This window comes from Thamnophis sirtalis, unplaced genomic scaffold (assembly GCF_051295495.1).
Source record: "Thamnophis sirtalis isolate CommonGarterSnake01/CBP01778 unplaced genomic scaffold, rThaSir2_p1.2 scaffold_6, whole genome shotgun sequence".
NCBI classification, from domain to species: Eukaryota; Metazoa; Chordata; class Lepidosauria; order Squamata; family Natricidae; genus Thamnophis; species Thamnophis sirtalis.
In genome coordinates this window covers 29,307,624-29,329,516 of record NW_028261386.1, presented here as the reverse complement: position 1 = coordinate 29,329,516, position 21,893 = coordinate 29,307,624, and the positions used below count along the sequence as shown (strand labels likewise).

Genomic DNA, 21,893 nt, shown 5'->3' with positions numbered 1-21,893 from the left:
CCCCACCCACTAAATTGGTCTAATCCAACGACACTGTTGTAATCTGATGCTTTGTCCATAAAGATCATCCAACTGATTGTGCCGAGATGGATACTTGGTTATGTATTAGATGTGTTGGAAGCATGGAATGTTTTCCACTCATAATGCTGGAATATACAAGGAACTGCACCAGAAAGACATAGCTGATCATGTGTGCTGCTTCCCTTATTAAACAACACATAGCAGTTCCTTAATTAAAAAAGCAATCTTAAGATACATTCTCATATCTTAAAGTCAATCACAACAATGTGTTAGTGTCTATTACACAGGATATGATTCTGATCAAATACATGAAAAACTGGTAGTTCTGATAAAGACAAACCATTTCTTTATGATTTTAAGGGGCTCTTCAGTATCATTTTTAGCATGAAATTTCAGTGATCTACTTTTGAGGGTTGATAATTTCTAGACAGAAAAAAATACTTCAGTAGTAATGTTATGCAAACATTGATATGCATTTTGTATATAGGATCATACAAGTATGACTACTATTCTGCAGCCTGAAGTGATATAGCTCAACTGAAATATATCTGTGGGAATCAGGATTATAGCATAAAATCATTTTCATTTGAAAATTGCAGTAGGATTGTGACAAATTTTCTGAGAAATGGCTTGCCTTTCTGAGATTCAATGCCTTTCAAATGTTCACAAGTGACGTTATTATATGTTCCGCCCACTTGAACCACATTGTTCATTATTTAGTGGAGGTTTTTGCACCAGAAATACATATCAAAAAGTTTCTTAAGCCTGCCAGTCAAGCTAGTATAGAATGTTGACACAACTTCAGAATGCATTATGGCTACCATTAGAATTTGCTTTCAGGAATCTAGCAAATATTAAGTAGCCTCAATAGTTAATGTTTTTATAATGCCATTAATTCATCACACTTCTAGAAAATGTCACATTTCACATGGCTGGTTGTTGTTGTTGTTTTGCTTTCCGGCCACAATACATTGTCTTACAAAAACTTTTATTATTCTACTCTGCTTGGTTCCTGTGGATCAGCTTCCTTATCTTTTCTGGTTACTTAAACAATACTATGAGATCTTGAAAATGTGAACTTAATTTCCACGCATCCTATACATGGGAAGCAAAGTCACAGTACAGAAATTCCATGCCAGATATGAATTGTTCTTTAAGTCTTTAAAACTGGATTTCTAGATATTGCTGAACAATTTTAGCTAACACAGCTAATGATTAAGGAAGCTGAGATTTGCAGAAAAACATTGAAGGCTCACAGCTGTTTCAGTCTGTTTGGGTGGCACTGTGCTGTTGTTTTCCATTGTCTTATTGTCCCCAATAGACCTAACCCTCTACATCACGAAAGTAATTCACAACTGACACAGTAACCGTATTTTCAGATTGTGATGTACATAAAAAGTGTGACTGAAAATTTAAAAAATCTTCATTTTAATCACATTCAGTGTTTGAGCAATGTTGTTATTATTCAGGTGTGCACTGTGCAGATATTAGTATCCTATCTAACAAGGGCTCACAACCCAACTAATAGTAATAAATGACTTGAAGAAACAAATTCTGTGATTTTATTTTGTAGTGAAGGTTCTACTTCTTGTTCTTAAAAGTTCTATCATGTAGTCAAACTGAAATGACACAATGCTGGCTGACTTCACTCAACCATTAAGAATGGTAAAGGCTACTTCAAATTACATTTAACTCCTAGTTAACTATGAAGATGTTCATGCAGTTGTCCTTCCAATAGTAGGAAAGTTATTTACTATCCCTTTCTGGAATACTTTTACTTCCCAGAACAGCCTACAGTGATTTCCCAGTGATTTCTCATTTAAAGTACTAACTAGAGTTGCCCCTACTTAGCTTTCACTGAATCAGCCAAGGGCGCTAGGTGTTGTCATCTGCTGTACTTACATATTCCACATGAAAACAGCAGGTTCTTTAATCTTAGGTACATTGTGAATTTGCCCGGTTGTCCTTAAATTGCTGTATGGCCCTGGGCTTTCTATTTCCCTGTGCAAACTAAAACACAAGAATGGGAGTCACTTTGTTAAGGTTAAGTATGAGAAATCTGAAAGGCCCTTGGAATTCTGGTTTAATGAAGTCTTTGTAAGAAAACCTTTGGGAAGATTTATTTTGTTAAACAACATAGAAAACAATGGTGAAGGAAGAGGAAAGTGCCTTGTTCCATGCAGCCAAGTTAGCGTGAGATGGATGAGACGAGAACCTAAATGAATTAACTCTTGTGGAAGGTCTGAATCCTGAACTTAATGGTTTTACTCTGCCTTCATCAATGATACAAAAAGAGATATCATTGAGATGTTATCGTAATTGACGTGGCTTGGGAAATTATAAGAGTAAAACTATAGAGCAAATGTGGATGTTATTAAGCTTTCATGATATTTAAGATCTGTCTATATTCTTGGATGGTCCAAGCCAATTCTCCTATTTGAAGAAAATATGGTTGATTAATTATTTCAAGGCATCATCTTTACAGATAGTTTTAAAATATATGCTATACATACATACATCAATTAGCCTCAGAAATGAAGACAAGACATACAGTTTGACAGTTTTCTGTATCACATTCTGTACATATGCAATGTGCAAAGTAATGGAAACTGAAATAATGGCTGTTTCACAGCAGATGACCAATGAAAATCTTTACATTCATAAAAGCCAGTACAAATGATATCGTTGAAATCTTTAATACTAGTACTAAAAATAGTAATTGAACTGATCAGTACTGAAGTCTTCAAACAGCATTGCCATTTTGATTTCAGTAATCTGCTAGCACTCAGATTATTTTCTTTTTGAGGTGAAGCTAAATACATGGTTCTGTGGTAAAGTCTGAGACAGATATTCCATACTGAAACCTGACCAACACTTCTCCCTCGTAAAGTAAGGAAATTATGCAGAATTAATCTCTGTATTAAATTCTGCAGGGAAACTGTACTAACATACCTTATACATGTAGTAAAGGAAAACAGGATGTTACTCTTGCATTAACCTTGTGCTGCAGTAAAGGCCTATTTTTCCATGTCAGGATTACACACAATATTACCTACCTATTTTGTAAAGCCCAGATTAAGATACAGTCAGTCACATATATTCCCTATGGCTTTCATACAATTTACTAAGTGTCTAATCCACCAAACATAAGTAAATTACAGTGCTATTAATCTCCAGCCTCTTTTCTTCAGGCTCTCAGTGTGCTACAAATAAATAAATAATACAGGGGGAAAATATAAGCAAGGGATCTAGAAACTTTTGTAAGCCTTTGCAAGGCTAAAACAGCAAGCAGGTCACCATATCCAGGTCTTCATTTAATGGTCCAATCCACTGGTTCTCCAGTCTTCTGTAAGTTTCTGGTCTTGTCAGTTTCAAATTCATCAGGCTCACCTTAACACCATCATGACAGTTAAGCTAGCAGAAGTCTTAACTCCATAAAATAAATCATATGCAATTACTCCCAATTTTTAATCCTCCCTTACTTCTCCATCATTTTCTCCTTTGTTGCTAACTCCCAAGTTTCTAAAGGTCTGTCTGGTCTGCAGGATTAAAAGCAATTTGTACTGGAACCAAAAGGATACAAAAACATTTTCCCATCATTTTTGGAGTAAAGATTTTGAAGAATCTTCAGTGAATGGTGTGGAAGATCTATAGGTTCTAACAAATGCATGATGTAACTCACAATGCAGGAATAAGCACCATAGGGCACTGCAGGAACATGAGTTGATGAGTCAATATCACATATAGATCCTACAAAGAACTTTTATGGACAACACCTGAAAGAATAATAAAGACATTCCGCCCCCAAATTCTGCAAAAGATGTCTCAATCAAAATAGAGACTAACGTAAGACCTAGTGTTTTCTATACCCGTGTTTGGATCAAATCTGTATTATTTGTTTGGATCACAGAACTGGGTTAATTCTGCATTAACATATGGAAATACAAACTTGATAAATCTTAAAATTCTGCTGTATGTAGACATGAAAAATAAAGTGTGAAAATGTCAAGAAGGTGAAGATAAAGTATGCATCATCCTAAAAGTCAGGGCAAAATGAAACTACTGAAAGTTGTGCTAATGGAGGGGGGGAAATTCAATAGACTTGATCTAACATAGTGGCAAGATGACTGGAAAGAAATATTAGCCTAGAGATTTGAGATGGGTATAAGGTTAGAAAATTTGTATAACTTTCAAAGTTAGAAAAATTAGGAAGAACAGAGGTTGATTGGCTTGAATTGAGAAAAGTAAGAAAAAAGAAGATAATTATTTTTTGGCCACCTAAAAGTGGTTTTAGGAATTCAAATGTAAAGTACTAATTAGAAAAAACAAATTGATATAGGGGAAGGGAAATCAAAATACAAGAAACTGGATAGGTAAGAAAGTCAGAAAGACTAATCAGCCAGACGCCCAATAAACCAGCAACAGGAAGAGGATACCTTGAACCGGATTAATGCCCAGACAAGGGGAGAGTATAGATTACATTTCTGAAAACCTGTAGGGCTTGAAGATGAATTGATGGAGAACCATTACTATTATCAGTGACTAAACAATACCCTGTTTTGGCAATTGGCTTCCCTGTGTAAACATTGTGTTACTTAGTACAATATACTATGTTAATCAAGACTGTCATCTTATGTCTACTTTGACATCAACTTGTATCAATGTTTAGTGGTTGGAGAGATACACAACGTATGAGGATATTGTTCTGATTCGCTTGCCGAGTTACTTTTAATTCAGATAATTTGCCCAGGAACTAGGGATGTCAATAGTTGCTGGTAAGCATTACATTAATCACTTTCCACTTGAAGACCTTGAAAAAGAATTAAAATATAATATTAAGCAACAGTAAATGAGACCATTTTATTTTTTTAAATGTTAATACAGCTTTGAACATGTTTTAATTAATGTAAGAGTTGAAACTAAGTAATATATGATAAAGAAAACATATCAGAAAATTATGCTTGTTATTAATCCTCTAAGCAGTGCTCCTAGCTACATGACATATGATTTAGCAGCTCCAAAGTGTCTAAGGATGCTACAAGTATCTGTGAAGAATTTTGTGCCGAGCTAATGATGTTTGCTTGCCAGATCAGAAAAAGGAAAGTAGGAATAGGAAAATTCATGGCTTCAGTTTAGTACCACCTTCCTAGAAAAATTAATTTTTGGATCCTGCATGTCAAAGCAGTCAGCAATCCAATACAGAAGGGACTGCTCTGGTAACTCTTGTTGACATCATCAAAAAGTGTCCTTCATTTCTATAAGAAAATGCTCAAATTTTGAATCAATAACAGCTCAATTTTATTTACCTCTCTGACACACTCTAATCAACCTTTAGCTACCATGCTATAAAGGTGAGGGGGGAAAAACAAGATAGCATGAAATTAGAAAAGCTTAGCATTCCACTCTAAAATGGAAATAGCGGTATACTGAAATTGAGAATAGAAAGATTGATTAAATTTAGAAAATGGGGGAAGTGAAGGGAACACTAGAGAAAAATTGAAATATGCCGAATAGGACCTTTAGGCTGCCACCCTTGGCCATGCCTGCTTCGCCTCCAGCCACCCATTTCAGCCCATTCACAGCCAGTTTTTAACCTCCACTGGCCCTCCCCCAGCAATTCTCCCTGGCCAATGGGCCTCTGACCCTTCAGCTGAGCCCATTTGCTGACACACTATTTGTCCCAAGAGTTTTGTTCCACAGGACAAAAAGTCACCAGCCAATCGGGTGGCAGGCGGTAACAATGGAGCTGGGAAGTGTGGCCAAGGGGGCTAGAAGGGAGACGTGATTGGTGACAGGTTATGGAAGAGAGCAAGCGAAGAAAGGCAGGCAAATGCTGCTTACATGCTGCTCTGGGGGGAGGGGAGCTGGCTTAATATTGAACTGACAGGTCAGTTATCCCCCACACTGTGCACACCATTTGACCCCACACACACCAGCAGCCCCCGATGCCCTGCCACTGTCCCTAGGCCCCCAGGAGTAGCGCACAAGCATTTGCCTGCTTCCTCCTCCCAGCACCAGCTGCACACAGGCATTTTCCTGCCTGCCCTTCTCCCAGCCCCCCAGAAGCAGCATGCATTTGCCTGTTTCCTGCTCCCAGTACCAGCACGAGCCATGCACAGGCAGCATTTGCCTGCCTGACCCACCCTTGCTCTCTTCCGTAACCTGATATCAATCACATCCCACTTCCAGCCCCTTCGGTCACCCTTCCCAGCCTCATGGTTGCCATCTGCCACCTGATTGGCTGGTGGCCTTTTGTCCTGTGGAGCTAAACTCGGCCAAGCCAAAGGGCAAGAGGCCCATTGGCCAGGGAGAATTGCCAGGAGAGTACCAGCAGAGGAAGTAATGTGGTTGTGAATGGGCTGAGCCGGTAGCTGGAGGTGAAGGAGGCACAACCAAGGGTGGGAACCTGAAGGTCCTAGACCCGAAATTTGAAGAGAGAGATAAGTGAATGAGCAGCAGATAACTAAGATACTGGAAGACAAGTATGGTTTGCTCAAATATGGTTTACAAAATAAAAATAATATGCTGAGCCATCAATCGTGATTCATATTAGCATGCATGTACAGTATAATAATCACTGAACTAAAAATGGAATTGAAAACCTGCTTTAGAAAATTGGTAGTGGAACATGTTAAGGGAAGCAGCAGAGGTATTAACTAACAAGTCTTTCAGTACGATGTAACACAATATATCTGTAGTTCTTCTGTACTTCTGCTAGCAACAACCTTTCTCAGTTCTCACAACTTCTGAAGTCCTGCATAAAATTACTCCAGTACATATATGGATTTCTGAAACTAGTTTAATGTGATGGTTGGAATTGTAATAAGTAAAATCCTCGAGTGAAACTCATGTAGTTATCAGTTTTATGTAAACCTTTTCTAATTCAAACCTATTCTACTGTAAGATGCAAGATCACCCCATCCTGTGAGTCACCAGGATGTGAAAATAATAATTTTCATCAGCATCATTAATGCAGTCTCCTGCATTAATAAGAATAAAAATTTTATTCTCTTCCATGTCAAGGGAACATACTGTACCAAAAATGGAAGCATTAAGAACTCTCCTTTCCCAGCAAAGAACAGCAAACATTTATGCTTCAAGTATACCTCACAAATCCATAGGGTGTTAGATCCATGCTTATGTATTCAAAGCTAAAAGAGTTTGTGTATGGCTGGACATTTGATTGAAAATTTCAGCATGAACTGTTTTCTCTCTATAAAACTTAAGTCTCTCGGCAGATGTTTCTGTCTGGCAGGTGTGTATGTATGTATGTACTGAGTGTGTATGTGAGTGTATGCATGTATGGGTATGTATCTGTGTTACACTTGTATACCCTTGCATTCTATATTTCTCTCTTTGTATTAAAAGCAGCTGTTGGGTTCCCTGAAGCAGCACAAATCAGAAAAAAATATAATAGTTGGCAAGCTATTTTATACTTCGGAATCCCAGAGTGGAGGAATCCCAGGTTTTGATCTTGTGCTGCTCATTGGTGTCCTTTGAACAGCTTGATAGCAGAGTGATACCTGCCAAAATACAACTGATTTGGGACATTAAGAGTTCTTAAAAGTCCTTTAAACATAGGTCATGGGCAGTTTTAAATTAACCCATGGAAAATCCCTAGTGTGAGCTTTAGGGAAATTACTTTAATAGTTATTTTAAAACCAACATCTCAAGGATTGAAACTAGTACCAAATTGCTAATGAACTGACACCAACTTAAGCTTTAAAATAAAATGTAAACAAAAAAAATACACAAGAGATTTGTGTAGGAAGAGCAAGAGACAGTATCGCAGAGGTATGTGTTTTTAATAAAGCAAATTGATGCTGCAACATGCAGTATTCGTAAAACTTATATATATATATAATTAGAACCAGAGTTCAGATATTTAAAGACTATATATATATATATATATATATATATATATATATATATATATATATATATATATATATATATATATATATATATATATATATATATATATATATATATATATATTGTACACAATGTATTGATAAAACCTATCAACTGTACAGTCTATATAAAAAGAGCAACTCCTATCCCAGTCTGTTTTCCAACTGGAGAAAGTATCACAAAGCAATTTCCCAATATGTTGAGTCTGGAAGATGCAAACTTGGAGGGTTTACAATGCGCACCCCAGTATGTTTCAATGTACATTCTTGCACATCCTTAAATGTTTCTGTCTTTGCTATATTAGATTGCATAGCAGAGACCACATATTTCCAATTCATCTAACACATGGATCTTCAATTGATTTCAAAGTTGGGAAAAAGAAGAGGGAGTTATGGGAGGTCACCTTACAGTGTTGCATAACGTTTTATAACTTGGTATGTTAGTGATTGTATGCAACAGTGCAAAACAGAAAGGGGTATGGGATATGATAGACCCTCTCATAGACAAATATGAGCATCACCAACTTGCTCATCTTTTAGTCTTTAGCTATGCATGCTTAGGAAAAATCAGAAAGGAAAGAAGGAAAACATCTAGATGGAAAATAAAATAAAGTTCTCCTCATTTCTTTAAAAAAATTCATTGTAATATAAAACCAAAGAAGCATTTCCTCAGGGGCAAAATATTTTATTGTAGTATAAATAGGGAGCTTTCTGGGTCTTTAGGTTAGTAATATATTAAAATGCCCTGTGAAGAAAACCCACTGGGCTTCTCTTAAAAGTTGCTTCTCTCACTGAGGGAAATTTACAGTGTGTGTCAAATGAGGATACGCAAAGCTTATGGTATGTACTTTAAGCAATTTTTTTTTATTTTTTTCAGTTTAGGGACAAAATGGGTGAATGAACAGGGTAATGCAGACAACTACCCAATTAAAAAAAGACCCTCCCTCCCAAAACACAGACAGTGGTTTTCCCAATAGAACTTAACAAAGACAAAGGAAAAAAATACAATAAAAAGCCAGGTTGCCAATGACCTTTGGTCATCTAAATAATAAAAAAAACCCAAAAAACAAAGATCAAATTTGACGCCACTGTTCTCAACAGAGCGTGTAAGCAATAATAAATAGTGACTTCCATAGTAAAAGATAAAATTTCAGGTTACGACAAACAGCTTTCATTACAGGAATAGAAAAGGCTGATAATAACAAAATATTTTGCATTGCCATATACAAAAAAGGTATCAACTCCAGCGGGGCACTCTCTCTCTCTTTCTTTAATATGCTTTGCATATGAAATTCTTTCCAATCTAAATATATAAAGCACCATTTTAATTTATTTTTCTTTTTGGCAATGGGGAAAAAAGCCTGCAAAACTTTATTTTTTCCTTTTATTCTATTTTTTTTAATTTTTTTCTTTTACTGCATATGAAGTTTAAGATGCTGGAATGTAAAAGGGTAAGAGAAGAAAAGGGACCAGAGCACACTACAGAACAAACCAACATCATCACCTTGCATTACTGCATACAATGTGGCAGCAAAAAACAAAGAAACCCCAAAAGAACTTTGATATGTACAACCATCAGAGATGCTCATTTAGTGCGACATTCAAACAGGTTTGTGTTCCCCCTCCCCCAAAACAGCCATTATATGGCCTCTTATCTGTACAATGTCACACTTTCCTTGTCATTATTTTTTGAAACATACAAATATTTTGCACTATATTATCCTGCCAAATTAAAAAAATATACTGTGGCAGCCTATTTGTTTTTTGTTTGTGTGTGTATGTGTTTTTCCACTACCAAAAAAGGTAACTGATACCCCTTTTTAAAAAAAGAGAAACAAGCAACAGTTAAAAATACAAGCTTCATTATAAATACTATAGTGCCTACTCTAGGTGAACATTAAATTCAAATACCATTCTAAAAATTACAGAAAAAAGAGACCATAAATGTGTTTTTCTTCTTTTTCATTTGTTTGCTTTTCCTCTTCTTAGCATAGGAATCAACAGGAGTGTGCATTTTCCTATATTTAAGTATTATATATTGTTAAACCTTTTTCCAATGTATTTATTTTACAACCTGAAATGTTGTGTGTATATCCAAGGCTTTTTAACTATTGGTTTTCAATGAAGAACAGGTCTTGTACACCACCAAGACAATGAATTCTAAAATACATTTTCCCCTAAACATAATTAATTTTTTTTAAAAAATCATAACATTTATATTTTTAAAAGTTTTGTACAAAATAACCACTTCTTTGCACTGTAGGAGCAAGACCAATCTCTGTTTTTTTTTTTTAACATAACTGCAGGACTTGTTCCCATTTACAGCGCCATAATGTTATGTCCCACTCATTAGTCAAGTAAAATGGCAAGCTGGCAGAATTATTTATATGTTTATCATGAGATCATGCTCATTTAAAAAAACATTAATCTTGCAATTTTTCCCTTTAAAGTATAGACCTGTAAACTGGGAAAATTGTACAGTGCATTTAAATTGTCCTATCTGAGCAGTCTTAAAAAAGTTTTTTATACTCAACCTGTGTACCTCTGATTAAAAGAAACAATACAGACACGACAGGCAGAGTCAAGTGCTATGTGAACTTCCAGCGGGGCAGATGCTAGCTTAATCATAAAAGCAATGAATCCTTTTTTCTTGTCAATACAACTAGCACATAGCATATGATTAAAAAAGAAACAAAATGAAGAACAACTTTTAGGGAGCACTACTACTCTTTCTCTCTCTCTCAGAATGTCACACATCAAGGCAAATCTTAATAGCTCATAGTTAATCATCATATCAATATTAGCTTATAACCTGTTCTTAATTTTAAATGGCAAACAGTGCTAATAAATCACTATATATATATTTTTACACTTCAGTAAAACATTATTGCCAGACTGTTTGTTTATATACCTTTCCTTATATAGAGGGAAATCATAGATTGATATATGATACACACGTTTGTGCATTATTAATTTGATTGTCAAGTTGACAACCAACTAGACCTGCGCTTAATAGTTTCTGTTTTTACTGTTAAGTTTTATTTTGTGCCAGGATCACTAAGATATTTTTTTTAAATCTTTATAACGTGAATTTTCTCCTCACGTATTTAATCATCTTCCAAGGCCTTCTACACAAGTCACATTCTTTTTATCAATAAAATAATTTTAAAATGGAAATGAGGGGGAAGAGAAGGGGAAGGGGAGGGACTGATACAGGTTAGTAATATTTTAACCTGAGAGAGAAGCATTCCCTATGATAATGGTGATTGCTTTAAACTCTCCTAGAGCAAAATAAACTTCAGTTGTACGATCACTCTTTTTTTAAAAAAAAGGTGGACTGAGGAGGGGATCAAATGATGATTAACTAGGATTGGTTGGGTTTCTTTGTTTTTGTTTTTAGGTAGCCACTGTTGTGAAAAATATAATACAGAGTTATCGGCTAGGTCCTAAAGGACTCATTTACATTGCCCAGTGCGAAAGTTGTCCTACAAGTTTAGAACAAGTAGTTGCCACCAACATGGCTTAAATATATTCAAGGCACTCAGATTTCCATTTTAAACCAAATGATAGTACAAATTTATCTTTTTGATCTCGTTTCCTCATTTTTCAATTAAAGACTTATCTCCCCACCAAAAATTAACTGATATTGTCAATGTTTTAAAGACAGAAATCAAAGTAACAAGGAATGTTTTCCCCTATTCAGTGTTATCTGTCTATCCATAAAGGGTTAATTCAAACCACATTTTCATTTATCTGTTAAAACACAAACATGGATATGATATATTGCAGAATGTATGCAGCATGGTTGGTTGTTTAAAAATACTTGTTTTGCTTTTCTCTTTCTCTCTCTCTCTCTCTCTGTTTTCCTGGAACATCACTGGAAATAGCCATGGTGCTGTGCATGTGTGTGAGAGATCTTTTTTGTCTGTTTGCTCAGCAAAGAATTTGGGGACATTTTTGTTTAAAAACAGCCATAACATACCATACATGCTGTCTAATTTTTAAAAAATTAATAAACATACACAACATGTAAATTATTGCACAAGAGAAAGGCTCAAAGTTTGCGTAGTATTGCCCCAATACAGATCATGCATTCAAATGATGAAAACAGAAAAGAAAGGAAAAAGAAACAAAACAAAAAGGAAGATGAAAACAGGTGTGCTGGTGACAAGCACTTTCTGAATATCATTCTTAGCTTCCAATATTTTACTCACAAGGGACTAGAAAATCTCTACACAGGGGGCCAGGAATAAATTGGGGGAAGGAAGGAGAAGGGGTCAAGTTAATATACCTCTATTCAGTTTTTATGTCATTATTCAAGACTCGATCACTGTGCCATTTTTTCATGTGTTTTTCCAGGGTACTGTACACGCTAAAAGGCATCTTACAAATTTCACATTTGTAAACGTCCTTCCCCACCTGACCATGCGTTTTCATGTGCCTGGTGAGTTTGCTACTCTGGGCGCAGGCGTAGTTACACAGCTCACATTTATAAGGCCTTTCCCCAGTGTGGCTTCTCCTGTGGACAGTGAGGTTACTACAGTTCTTGAAGACTTTCCCACAGTACTCACAAGTGTCGCTGCGTCTGCCCTCTTTTGAACTAGGCCTTCCAGGGCCTGGACCACTAATATGCGGGGTGCTCCCTCCACTTCCTGTACCGCTGCGGCCTGATATCCCTCCATCCATCTCCCCGGGAGGCGTCGAGAAGCGTAAACTTCCATTTTCAGAGGAGTGTTCTGAGGAGGAAGCAAAAGGCGATTGTCGGGAGTCTCCAAAGTTGAGGAATGGATCTTTTAGCTGCCGAGAAGCAGCATACCCAGCTAGCCACTGGGAGTAAACATTTTCAGTGTTAGGCATAGCTGTCGTGGGAAGGTCAAACTCCTTCTCAAGTTTGATGCGTTTAGAAAAAGGACTTAGGGAGCTTGGGCTACCCAAGAGCAGCTTTTTGGACAAACCTCCGGAGGCAGATTCACCAGGGGAACACCCCCGACCATTAATAGCACCATCATCGATGCGATCAGATTCACCAGCTACTGAGTCTTCATCACATGTATCTCTATGCACCTCAGATTCAGATAAGAGCCCTCGTTTATGTTTCTCACCAAGAACCTGATGGAAAGCCTCACTGAAGTGCTGCATGGAACTCAGGACCATCCCTTGCATGACATCCGGGATAGAACGATTCTCCTCAATAGACCGGGAATTGTTTTCATGGTGCCGAGCTGCTTCTAGATTGATGCCAAACCCATAGTCTGGCCTTTCATTTTCAGTCAAATCTTCCTCCTCTTCTTCTTCCTCCTCTTCCTCCTCCTCCTCCTCTTCTTCCTCTTCTTCATCCCCATTTTCTGGAATAATATTGGAATCATTCTCATTTTTAAACTTAGCCACGACAGATTTGAGGGCACTGCTAGCACTGCCAACAAGGTCACTGGTTCCGGGCTCTGGGGAACTGGCTGTTGAGAGGCCATCATCTGACTTCACAGTCATTGGGGAGGATTTGTGCATGTGTGTTTTCATGTGGCGTTTTAGCTTGCTTGCTTGAGTGCATGCATGGTCACAAAGGTTGCACTTGTAGGGTTTTTCTCCAGTGTGGCTTCTACGATGGACAACTAAGTTGCTCTGAAATTTAAAGGTTTTCCCACAAAATTCACAGGACTTGGATTTGATAGGAGGCTGAGAAGGAGGAGGAGCAGACTGAAGAGGAGGAAGAGGAGGTGTTGCCAGAAATGGTGGCTTGCTGCCTGGTTGGAATGGTTGTAGTAACCTTTGCATAGGGCTGGGCCGGTTCGGTGACAATGGTGGACTAGAGGTGTTTCCAGCTAACTCCCTAAGCCGCCTGGAGAAATCCATTGCTGGAGGCTCCATGGCCATGGGGTTGAGTCGCAGCACCCTGTCGAAGGCACTGGGGTGATGGGTTGCAAGAGCCATTTCTTCAGCACCTAGGCGTTCTATGCGATGTGGATCCAAATGATGTCTTGGAGGGGGACTAAACAAAGGAGGTGTGGGAGGGAAACGCCCTTCTCCAAGACCTGATGCTTCTCTCGCGACTGACCCAGGTATTCTAAGAAGATTAAAAGGATTATTGTCTGCAATGTGAATCCCATGGAGTGGTGGCTGAGAAGGGCATTCTGCACCTAGTCCTGATGGGATACCAACCCGCGGTGTCAGAGGACTTCCATGTTCACTTTCTAAGTAGATTCTTAATCCATGAGTGTTCTGTGCATGTTGCAAGAGAAACCAGGCGCTGTTGAATGGCTGTTTACATGTTGTACACGTGTAACTGCTGGGTTCATCTTTACCTGTAAAACAACACAATGGTAACATCAATCTTTTAATTATCAAATTATTTCTAATATCAAAACAGAAGTTATCTTTTGTTGAATGAAATGCTAAATTCATCTAGTGCTTAATTCTGGAATTTGTAGTGGCCATTACTTTACCTTCAAAGCTATTTACTGCCATAACTGGTTCCTCTCAATTAGACAAATCCTCTCATATGGATTTGTCTAATTTTGTTCTAAAGCCCCTGAAGACAATGGCCATTTACTGAGGCAACAAATCCCATCAATCATTCTTCTGACATTTATGAGAGAAAAAGTCACTGCTTGTTTTCTGTATATCCTGCATAATGAATAATTCTGGTTTCATGCATCTAACGATCAAAATAATTAGATACTCATCTCCTTAATACACTTCTTTGTCTACACTGTTAAAAAATATCAATTACTGAACCAAAGGTGTCTTTTTCAAGAGGCAACTGGATTTTCTGGTTTTTCTTTGAAGTCGTTTCACTTCTCATCCAAGAAGCTTCTTCAGCTCCCAGAAGCTTCTTGAATGAGAAGTGAAATATCTTCAAAGAAAAACCAGAAAGTTCAATTGCCTCTTGAAAAAGCACCTTTGGGACAATCATGACCCGGATGACTGAGAATCTCCATAGACATCAATTATTGAGTACTCTATACAACCATCAACATCAATGATTAAGCTCTTTGTCCTAGACCAGCATAAACGGACTTATTGTGCATACAATCTTATATACCTGAGAATAAGTCTATTATACTGGAACTCACATGTTCGTGTAGCATTGGATAACACTACTAGGGATTGTAGTCTAAGCACAAAAATAGCATTAATTCAGCTACATTTTCAGTTAACTTCAAAAAATTTAATGAGACTAATTCAGTATAAACTTTACACTATAAATTTGGTTGTGCATTGCTACAAATTTGGTTAGGAAGAAATATTTTGGATCATCTTATTAAAACAGTTGTGATTTCTTCCAGGATCACATGACTACCAAGGGACATTTCTACCATAATTGTGCAATCCTGCAAGCAAACATGGCTGCATTAATTGTGACTAAATGTGCTGCTCTTGCTTATTCTGAAGCAATTTTCTCCAGTCAAATCTAAAATATTGCACAGCCTTAACTACAAAGCTTACTTTAGAATAATTTACTATTATTTCAGTGAAATGTTGTTTAAGTTTACAGATGCAGCCAACTGCACTTACGCTTACCTGAAACTATATCCAACTGTATTCAGTGGATGCTACTCTTGAGTAATTATGTCTACAAATAATTATTGCCTATAGTTGCTTTATAAGCATATTGACTTTAAAACAAATATTTTTGAAATAATATAGAACTAAATTCTGAGAGTACAGATTGTTAATGACATAGGACTAGAAATTAATTACTTATCAGTATTTTTTTGCAACATATGAACATTAAAAAATAAAAATCAGTTCCATTAAAATATCCCCTTAAGAGTGATTAAACAGTCAAAATCAAAGTGTTCAAAATGTATGATACAATAGAAGGGTTTTTTGTTGGGGAGGAGGGTGTTGAATTGACCTATAACATAAACATAACCTCTGATAAAAGGGAAAATTACATATACGCTATGAATTTTGAAATGACAAATTTAAGTAAAAATATATTTCAGGTAGTTCAATTCCCACATTTGATTGAAAAATCAGTTGTCTATCTAAATTTAGTGAGGTGAACAAAAGCAAATATTTGAGACTGTAAATGTGAATTTAATATTTTAAAATAGTTTCATAAGTTTTTTAAACATATGAGTTGTTTCAATAAACATTTATTCTTTTTAATTTCATTTTTAATCTATTGTTTTATAAAGGATGCCAAGTGCTGAACAGATCCCCTCTTTTATATTCAGAATAATCCTGTTAGATAGATTAGGTTGAATGAAGGTAGCTGATGTAATATCTTCCACTAATCCTTGTGACTGAGAAAAATTTGTACACTTCTATGCCTGGTCTAATATCTCCTACAAGCCTACTGGTTCTCAATCTAGAGCAGCTTAAACTATCAATTATCTTACAGATATGTGTGTGTGTGTGTGTGTGTGTGTGTGTGTGCGCGCGCACACACACACACACACATGCATATCCAGCATCAACAAGATGTGTATGTGGTGCTCCTGTGTTTATATGCAAGCGGCTAAAATAAAACGATAAAAGACTGCTGACTTGTAATCTATATCTATGTCTCTCTGTCTGTCTTGGGGCACAATGGCTAAGCGGTTAAAGAAGCTGAGTTTGTCAGCTGGAGAGCTGACTGCCAGAATTCAAGACCCAAGCTTTGTGCAACAGAGTGAGCTCCCATTATTTGTCCCAGCTTCTGCCCATTTAACAGTTTGAAAATCAAACCTGGCAGAAATAAGAACAACTTCATCCTTGATGAGTTGATTTAAACCTTGCATCTAGCTTGGCAGTTTAGTTTTCTTGAATTTTTGGGTAGTTTTCTAGGAATCTTTTTGATATACTCTAACTTTTCTGCCTTAAATTATTTTACCACTGTTTTCCTAGTATTCCTTATACTGTAGTGAACAGGCATCCTTAAATACACCAGTGCAGGATATGGAACCTATGGAACTTCATAAACTAATAATTCTTCTGGTAAGAAAGAGATTAACAGGAGTCCAAAATCTTTACAAAGATGGAGAGGTGTCAGAATATACAGTCCCATATTTCCAGCAAACTTATTTTGAAGTAAAAAAATGAAATCTGCTTCTACTGGTTTCATTAATCTTGTCCAGTAGTGCTGAGGACACAGTCCACACACAAATATTATAAAACCTTGATATACAAACTCAAATGGCTAAGAACATGTCTTACTTTACACGTTCTCTGAAAAAAAGGATTGCTGTGTGAACATAATTGTCTCATAAACATAGAACTGATGGAGCAGAAAAGTGAAGCCTAAACAAGGCCAACTCCATCACTGTGTAAAATGAAGCAGATATTTGAAGGTGCAGATGGGCAGAGCCTACTTCCCACTTCCTGTTCTCTCAACTGGCTGCCCACAACAGTCCTTTCATTTCATCTAAGACAGAAGTGGGAAATTACGGCCCTTTTTTGACTTGTAGACTTCAAGTCCCAGAATTCCTGAATCAGCCATAATTGCTTCCCTATAGTAATAACCACCTCAACATAAAAAAGGGTCTCCCAATTCTGTAGTTATAAAAACGCATCTGATTATTAGGGCATAGTCCAAAATCTATTTTCCAGCAATTCTCTATAGTGTAAAGAATTTGCATTACAGGAAACACCTTGGCTGAAATCGTTGAAAATATGCTAGTCAGGAACAGAGAGTGTTGAGCAAGACATGCCAACAGTTAAAATCTGTATAAAGTTGCATTATATGACCCGATTGTGAAGTTGATGACTGGATTGTTTTAATAATGCATAAATTGCCAAAAGTTACCAGGTAATAGTCAGTGGTGGGTTGCAGGCGGTACGTCCCGGCATGGCCGTACTGGAGCCTGCCTGGAGCACTGGGTACCGTTCCGGTACGGTGCTCCAGAGGGCCCACCCACCCGCACAAGCTCCTTACCTCTCCTTTAAAGCCTTTGGCGCTTCCGCACACAGCATGTACAGCTCCTGCGCGACACTCCGACAAGTAGCTTGAGTGTCACAGAGGCTTGCGGAAGTGTCACTGGCAGCTACAATATATGCAAGCACCATGCACGTGTGCGTGCACACTGTGCGTGTCCATGGGGGTGACGCCGGGCCCGTTCCAACCGTACCGATTGGAACGGGATCTGGAACCCACCACTGGTAATAGTGTATGTTCATGTGAGGAAACAAGAATATGTATTTTGTTGAATGCCCCTACAAGTGCATATTGTATTAGTCTTTGAAGAACAAACTAGATTTACAATGGTATTCTACTGCAATATGTATTTCTGTAATGACTTCTAATTTACTTTATATCCCCCCCCCCGCTCCCCCAAACCTTCTTTAAGTTTCAGTTTCTGACAATTAGGTGATTTAAAAAATGAGAAAGAATCAGGCACTGCTGGCAGGTGTTTAGCATTTTGGTTGCTTAAAAAAGGTTTTGAACAATATTTAACATTTCATTATTTTGCCAGTGCCAGCATTTTAATGAACCATGTGTGGCACAGGGGCATTGGAGACCCTGGCAAATAAAAGGATACATCTTCTGAAAAGAGAGAAACATGAGTGTGATTCTCATAAGCTTGTTGGTAAGATTTGGGCAAGGCTCTAGACGAAAAACCAATCTTAAAGTTAGGGAACACAATGTAAAGGCAATGGGCAATGCAACTAATTTTTTTTTTCCTGAAAACTAAAAAAACCTCTTACAGCAAGCGATGCCATCAGCCTCCAGTCTACTAACAATACAATACTCTCCTGCTTAGCTGGTTTATGTATTAGGTCAGTGGAATAGCACTGTGTCTTATAATGAGAATACAACACAGTTTTTGTAATTGCATTTTAGCATTCCCATCAACTAGATATTCTGGATCAGAAGGGCAGCTGGTATAATCATAATGTCAATGAGAAAGGCTGTTACAGCAGAGAGTAAAGATTACATGGGGGGAAAAAGCAGCTTTGAAACTGGTAATTATTACCAGTCCACTAATAGCAAATGATGCATTACAATTTTACCGTATAATCTGTATTTCATTCAGCTTCTTGTTAGGGCAGTAGATTGTATTACACTGTTCACAATGCCAAAATTTCTAACCTACAGTCATCAATAAAAATGTTATGTTCCATAATTCAGCAAATGGCTTTCTCAACAACATATTCAGCTGTTCTAAAAGCTAAAGTCAATTTTATATTGCATTTTTAAAAAGTGTCACTTATTTACTTGTCTAAACATAAAATATATTTCTTTATTTGCTCAGATAAAAAACAAATTCTCATTTTTTTGGCCATTTCTGCTTGGCAAGGGAGGTTTTTTTTTGGCGGGGGGGATTGGAGTAGAGGAAGAGAAAAAAATATGTAAGTTGGGACAGCAAGGCAGTTTAAATCCATGGGTGATTTACCACCTGCTTTGAAGAAACACAATTTCTAATTTGTCTATTAGTAGTTGATTAATTATGAAAGCTATTGACTGACCATTTTACCTCCTGGAGATATCTCTACCAGTCAGTGAAGGATTTCTAATGCATTAAAGATTAAAAGAAAAATCCAGCTAAGGCAAATGCAGCAAAGTTAGTAAGTTTGCACTAGGTTGAAGACAAAGTGCAGTTGCAACGTTTTGTTTGCATCTCTTTTAACTTTCCATGCATGTGGAAAGTACAAAGAGACAAAATATTTGAAAGTTTATTCCTGTTCATCAAATAGTAACTCCACAATATTTTGGCACTTTCCTCCACTCCAGTGAGAGACAGACACAATAAATAAATACTAGAATTTCTCAGCTTTGGGGAATTCTGGGAATTGAAATCCACACATCTTAAAGTTCCTGAGTTGAAGAAATATTGCATTACATAAGGAACACAACGAACTATGCCAAAGGGTAAAATATCAGAAAATAAGAAAGTCAGAATGAAGATATGGGCCGCGCCAATAAAAAGATTAAATTTAATACATTCCAAGTTCCATTAAATCAATTTAAATATATAATATAATTACTGCCCAAGAAAATAATATTTCTTTCTTTTACATTAACACTTGTACCTAGAGGGGCCCAGTGAATGGAATGCAAGACTTTTGGGGGATGGCATACATGCAGCCCTAAGGTCACAAGTAAGTATCTCTGCTCTAGGTTCATGAAAAGTTATAGAAAAGACTATAACACTTCTGACTAGCTCCTAATGAGATTCTTACAAACATCAGTTACACAAACATAACAAATTGCATGTTATCAAAAAGCATTCCACAAAATTCTTGGTATGTACCGTATTTATAAAGTACGAGGAAAGTGGTCTAACATTATTTGCACTACTGAAAACCCAAGTAGCAGCTTAGATAAATGAACACAATCATGAATCCCATCAAGTTTGCAATCTCGCTAAGAATTAAGTCAGGTGACATATTCAATAGGACTCCCAAAAATTTAACATCTGAAGCTACTTCTGGTTGTGAATAATAGGTCACTGGCTTGAGGACTTGTTGAAGGAGGTGTTACCTAGCAAAGGTGGCTGTTTCAGAAAATGTACCAAATTTTGGCCCATTTGGCTGACAGCCAGCCCCCTCTGGTCCCTGAGTCACTAAAGTCCAAGCTTGGTCAAGGTCCACTGGAAAATTTTAAATTATGACATAACTTACATAGAATCCTATTTAAGATTCTCATGGCTTCATGTTATTTGTATTCTAGCATCTGTCGTAGGTGAAAGACTGAGTCAAAAGCTGGGGACTACTGGTAACGGAGGCGTGTCTTCATAGCTCTGACAGACTTATTCCAATCAGCTAGGAGACGAGGACAACCCATTTCTGGATTCTCTCGTCAGCACACTGGAGAAACACATCCATTTCAATAAAAAAAGAAGCTCCTAATAATTTTCTGGAGTAAAGGACTCTTCTATACTTTAGTACACAAATTTGAGGTATAATTTAAAGACAATAAATTTACTGCGGTTCTTATGAGAAAATGTATACATAGGAAAGTACCATTTGGACTTCCTTAGCAATACCTTAGAACAGCTGCTTCAAACTGGCTTGCTACCTCAGATATCGTAGACAAATTAAACAGAGGAGATATAATTAAAATGAAACTCTTAAATATACTTCAAGTATATTCAGCTTATAATTGTGTTCTCCTTTGGAAGGAAAATATATGTGGTATAAATCATATTCATATTTGCATAGGCAAATTCCTTGGATTCCTTGGTGAAAACCTATATGAATTTGATTCCCAACATGCTAAACAATATAAGCACTCATGTTTCCATTTCCTCCACAGAGCAGTGTCTCTTTTTCAGATTTTTGTGGCATAGATGTATACTCAGACCAAGTGACAGACAGTGTATTGTCGTTCAACAGAGGCTGTATATATGTGCAATACATGCACACATATACCCATGATGAACTAAGGAAGGATAGTATGCATATGCATTTCCATGTTCCTTCTTTTTCCTTATTACCATTACCTGTAGTCAACCATCAAGAAGACCTACAGAGGCTTACTGACAGAATATCTGGGGGGGGTGCCTGGTTGAAAAGCAACAACCACTTGGATTCTCCATCCTTCTGCTCTTGAATTAAATATAACCTCAATGCAACCGTTTATTTTTTAACTAAAAGACTTTTTGCATCATTATCATACTGATCATCAACAGGCCTCTGTATTTTTTTCCAGTTCCATGTAGGTGCAGAAAAGCCCTGGAAGTATTGAATTCACAGCCTGGCTTATCTTTAACATAAGTAAGTTTTATCTCTTAAGGATTGGAGAGATGATTTTGAAGAATTAAGTCCCAGAATTACCAAGATAAATTTCAGAGTTTTTAATACTTAAAGGCTTCAGTACTTTGCATAGTGCCTTCCAACTTTCTCTTGTAAGCATGGACCCTAGTCTAGACACAGAATATCATCATTTGACATCAAATTTATATTGCTCCATTTGGTATTTTTCATGCACTCAAATTATGATGTTGTTATAGGCAACAGTTTCAAGATAACCTTCAAATACTAGCTCCTTCAAATAACAGTGTCAGCACTGTGTGGTATTGATGTCATTTTGCT

General features: G+C 37.0%; 1 protein-coding gene across 4 annotated transcripts in view; it reads right to left on the bottom strand.

Annotated features, from left to right (window-relative positions):
• BCL11A (BCL11 transcription factor A) overlaps positions 1–21,893 on the bottom strand; it is a 185,455-nt gene that overhangs the window by 5,688 nt on the left and 157,874 nt on the right. Inside the window, exons 3-4 of one of the 4 annotated variants that reach the window (XM_087717497.1) lie at positions 13,037–14,233; positions 12,197–12,670 (exon numbers count right to left, since the gene is read on the bottom strand). In XM_087717497.1, the coding sequence (XP_087573623.1) occupies positions 12,228–12,670; positions 13,037–14,233 (1,640 nt within the window). In that variant the 3' untranslated portion in view covers positions 12,197–12,227. Of the gene's footprint in view, positions 1–12,196; positions 14,234–21,893 lie in introns of those variants that run through there. The other 3 variants (XM_014058540.2, XM_014058541.2, XM_014058539.2) reach the window with 3 other exon arrangements.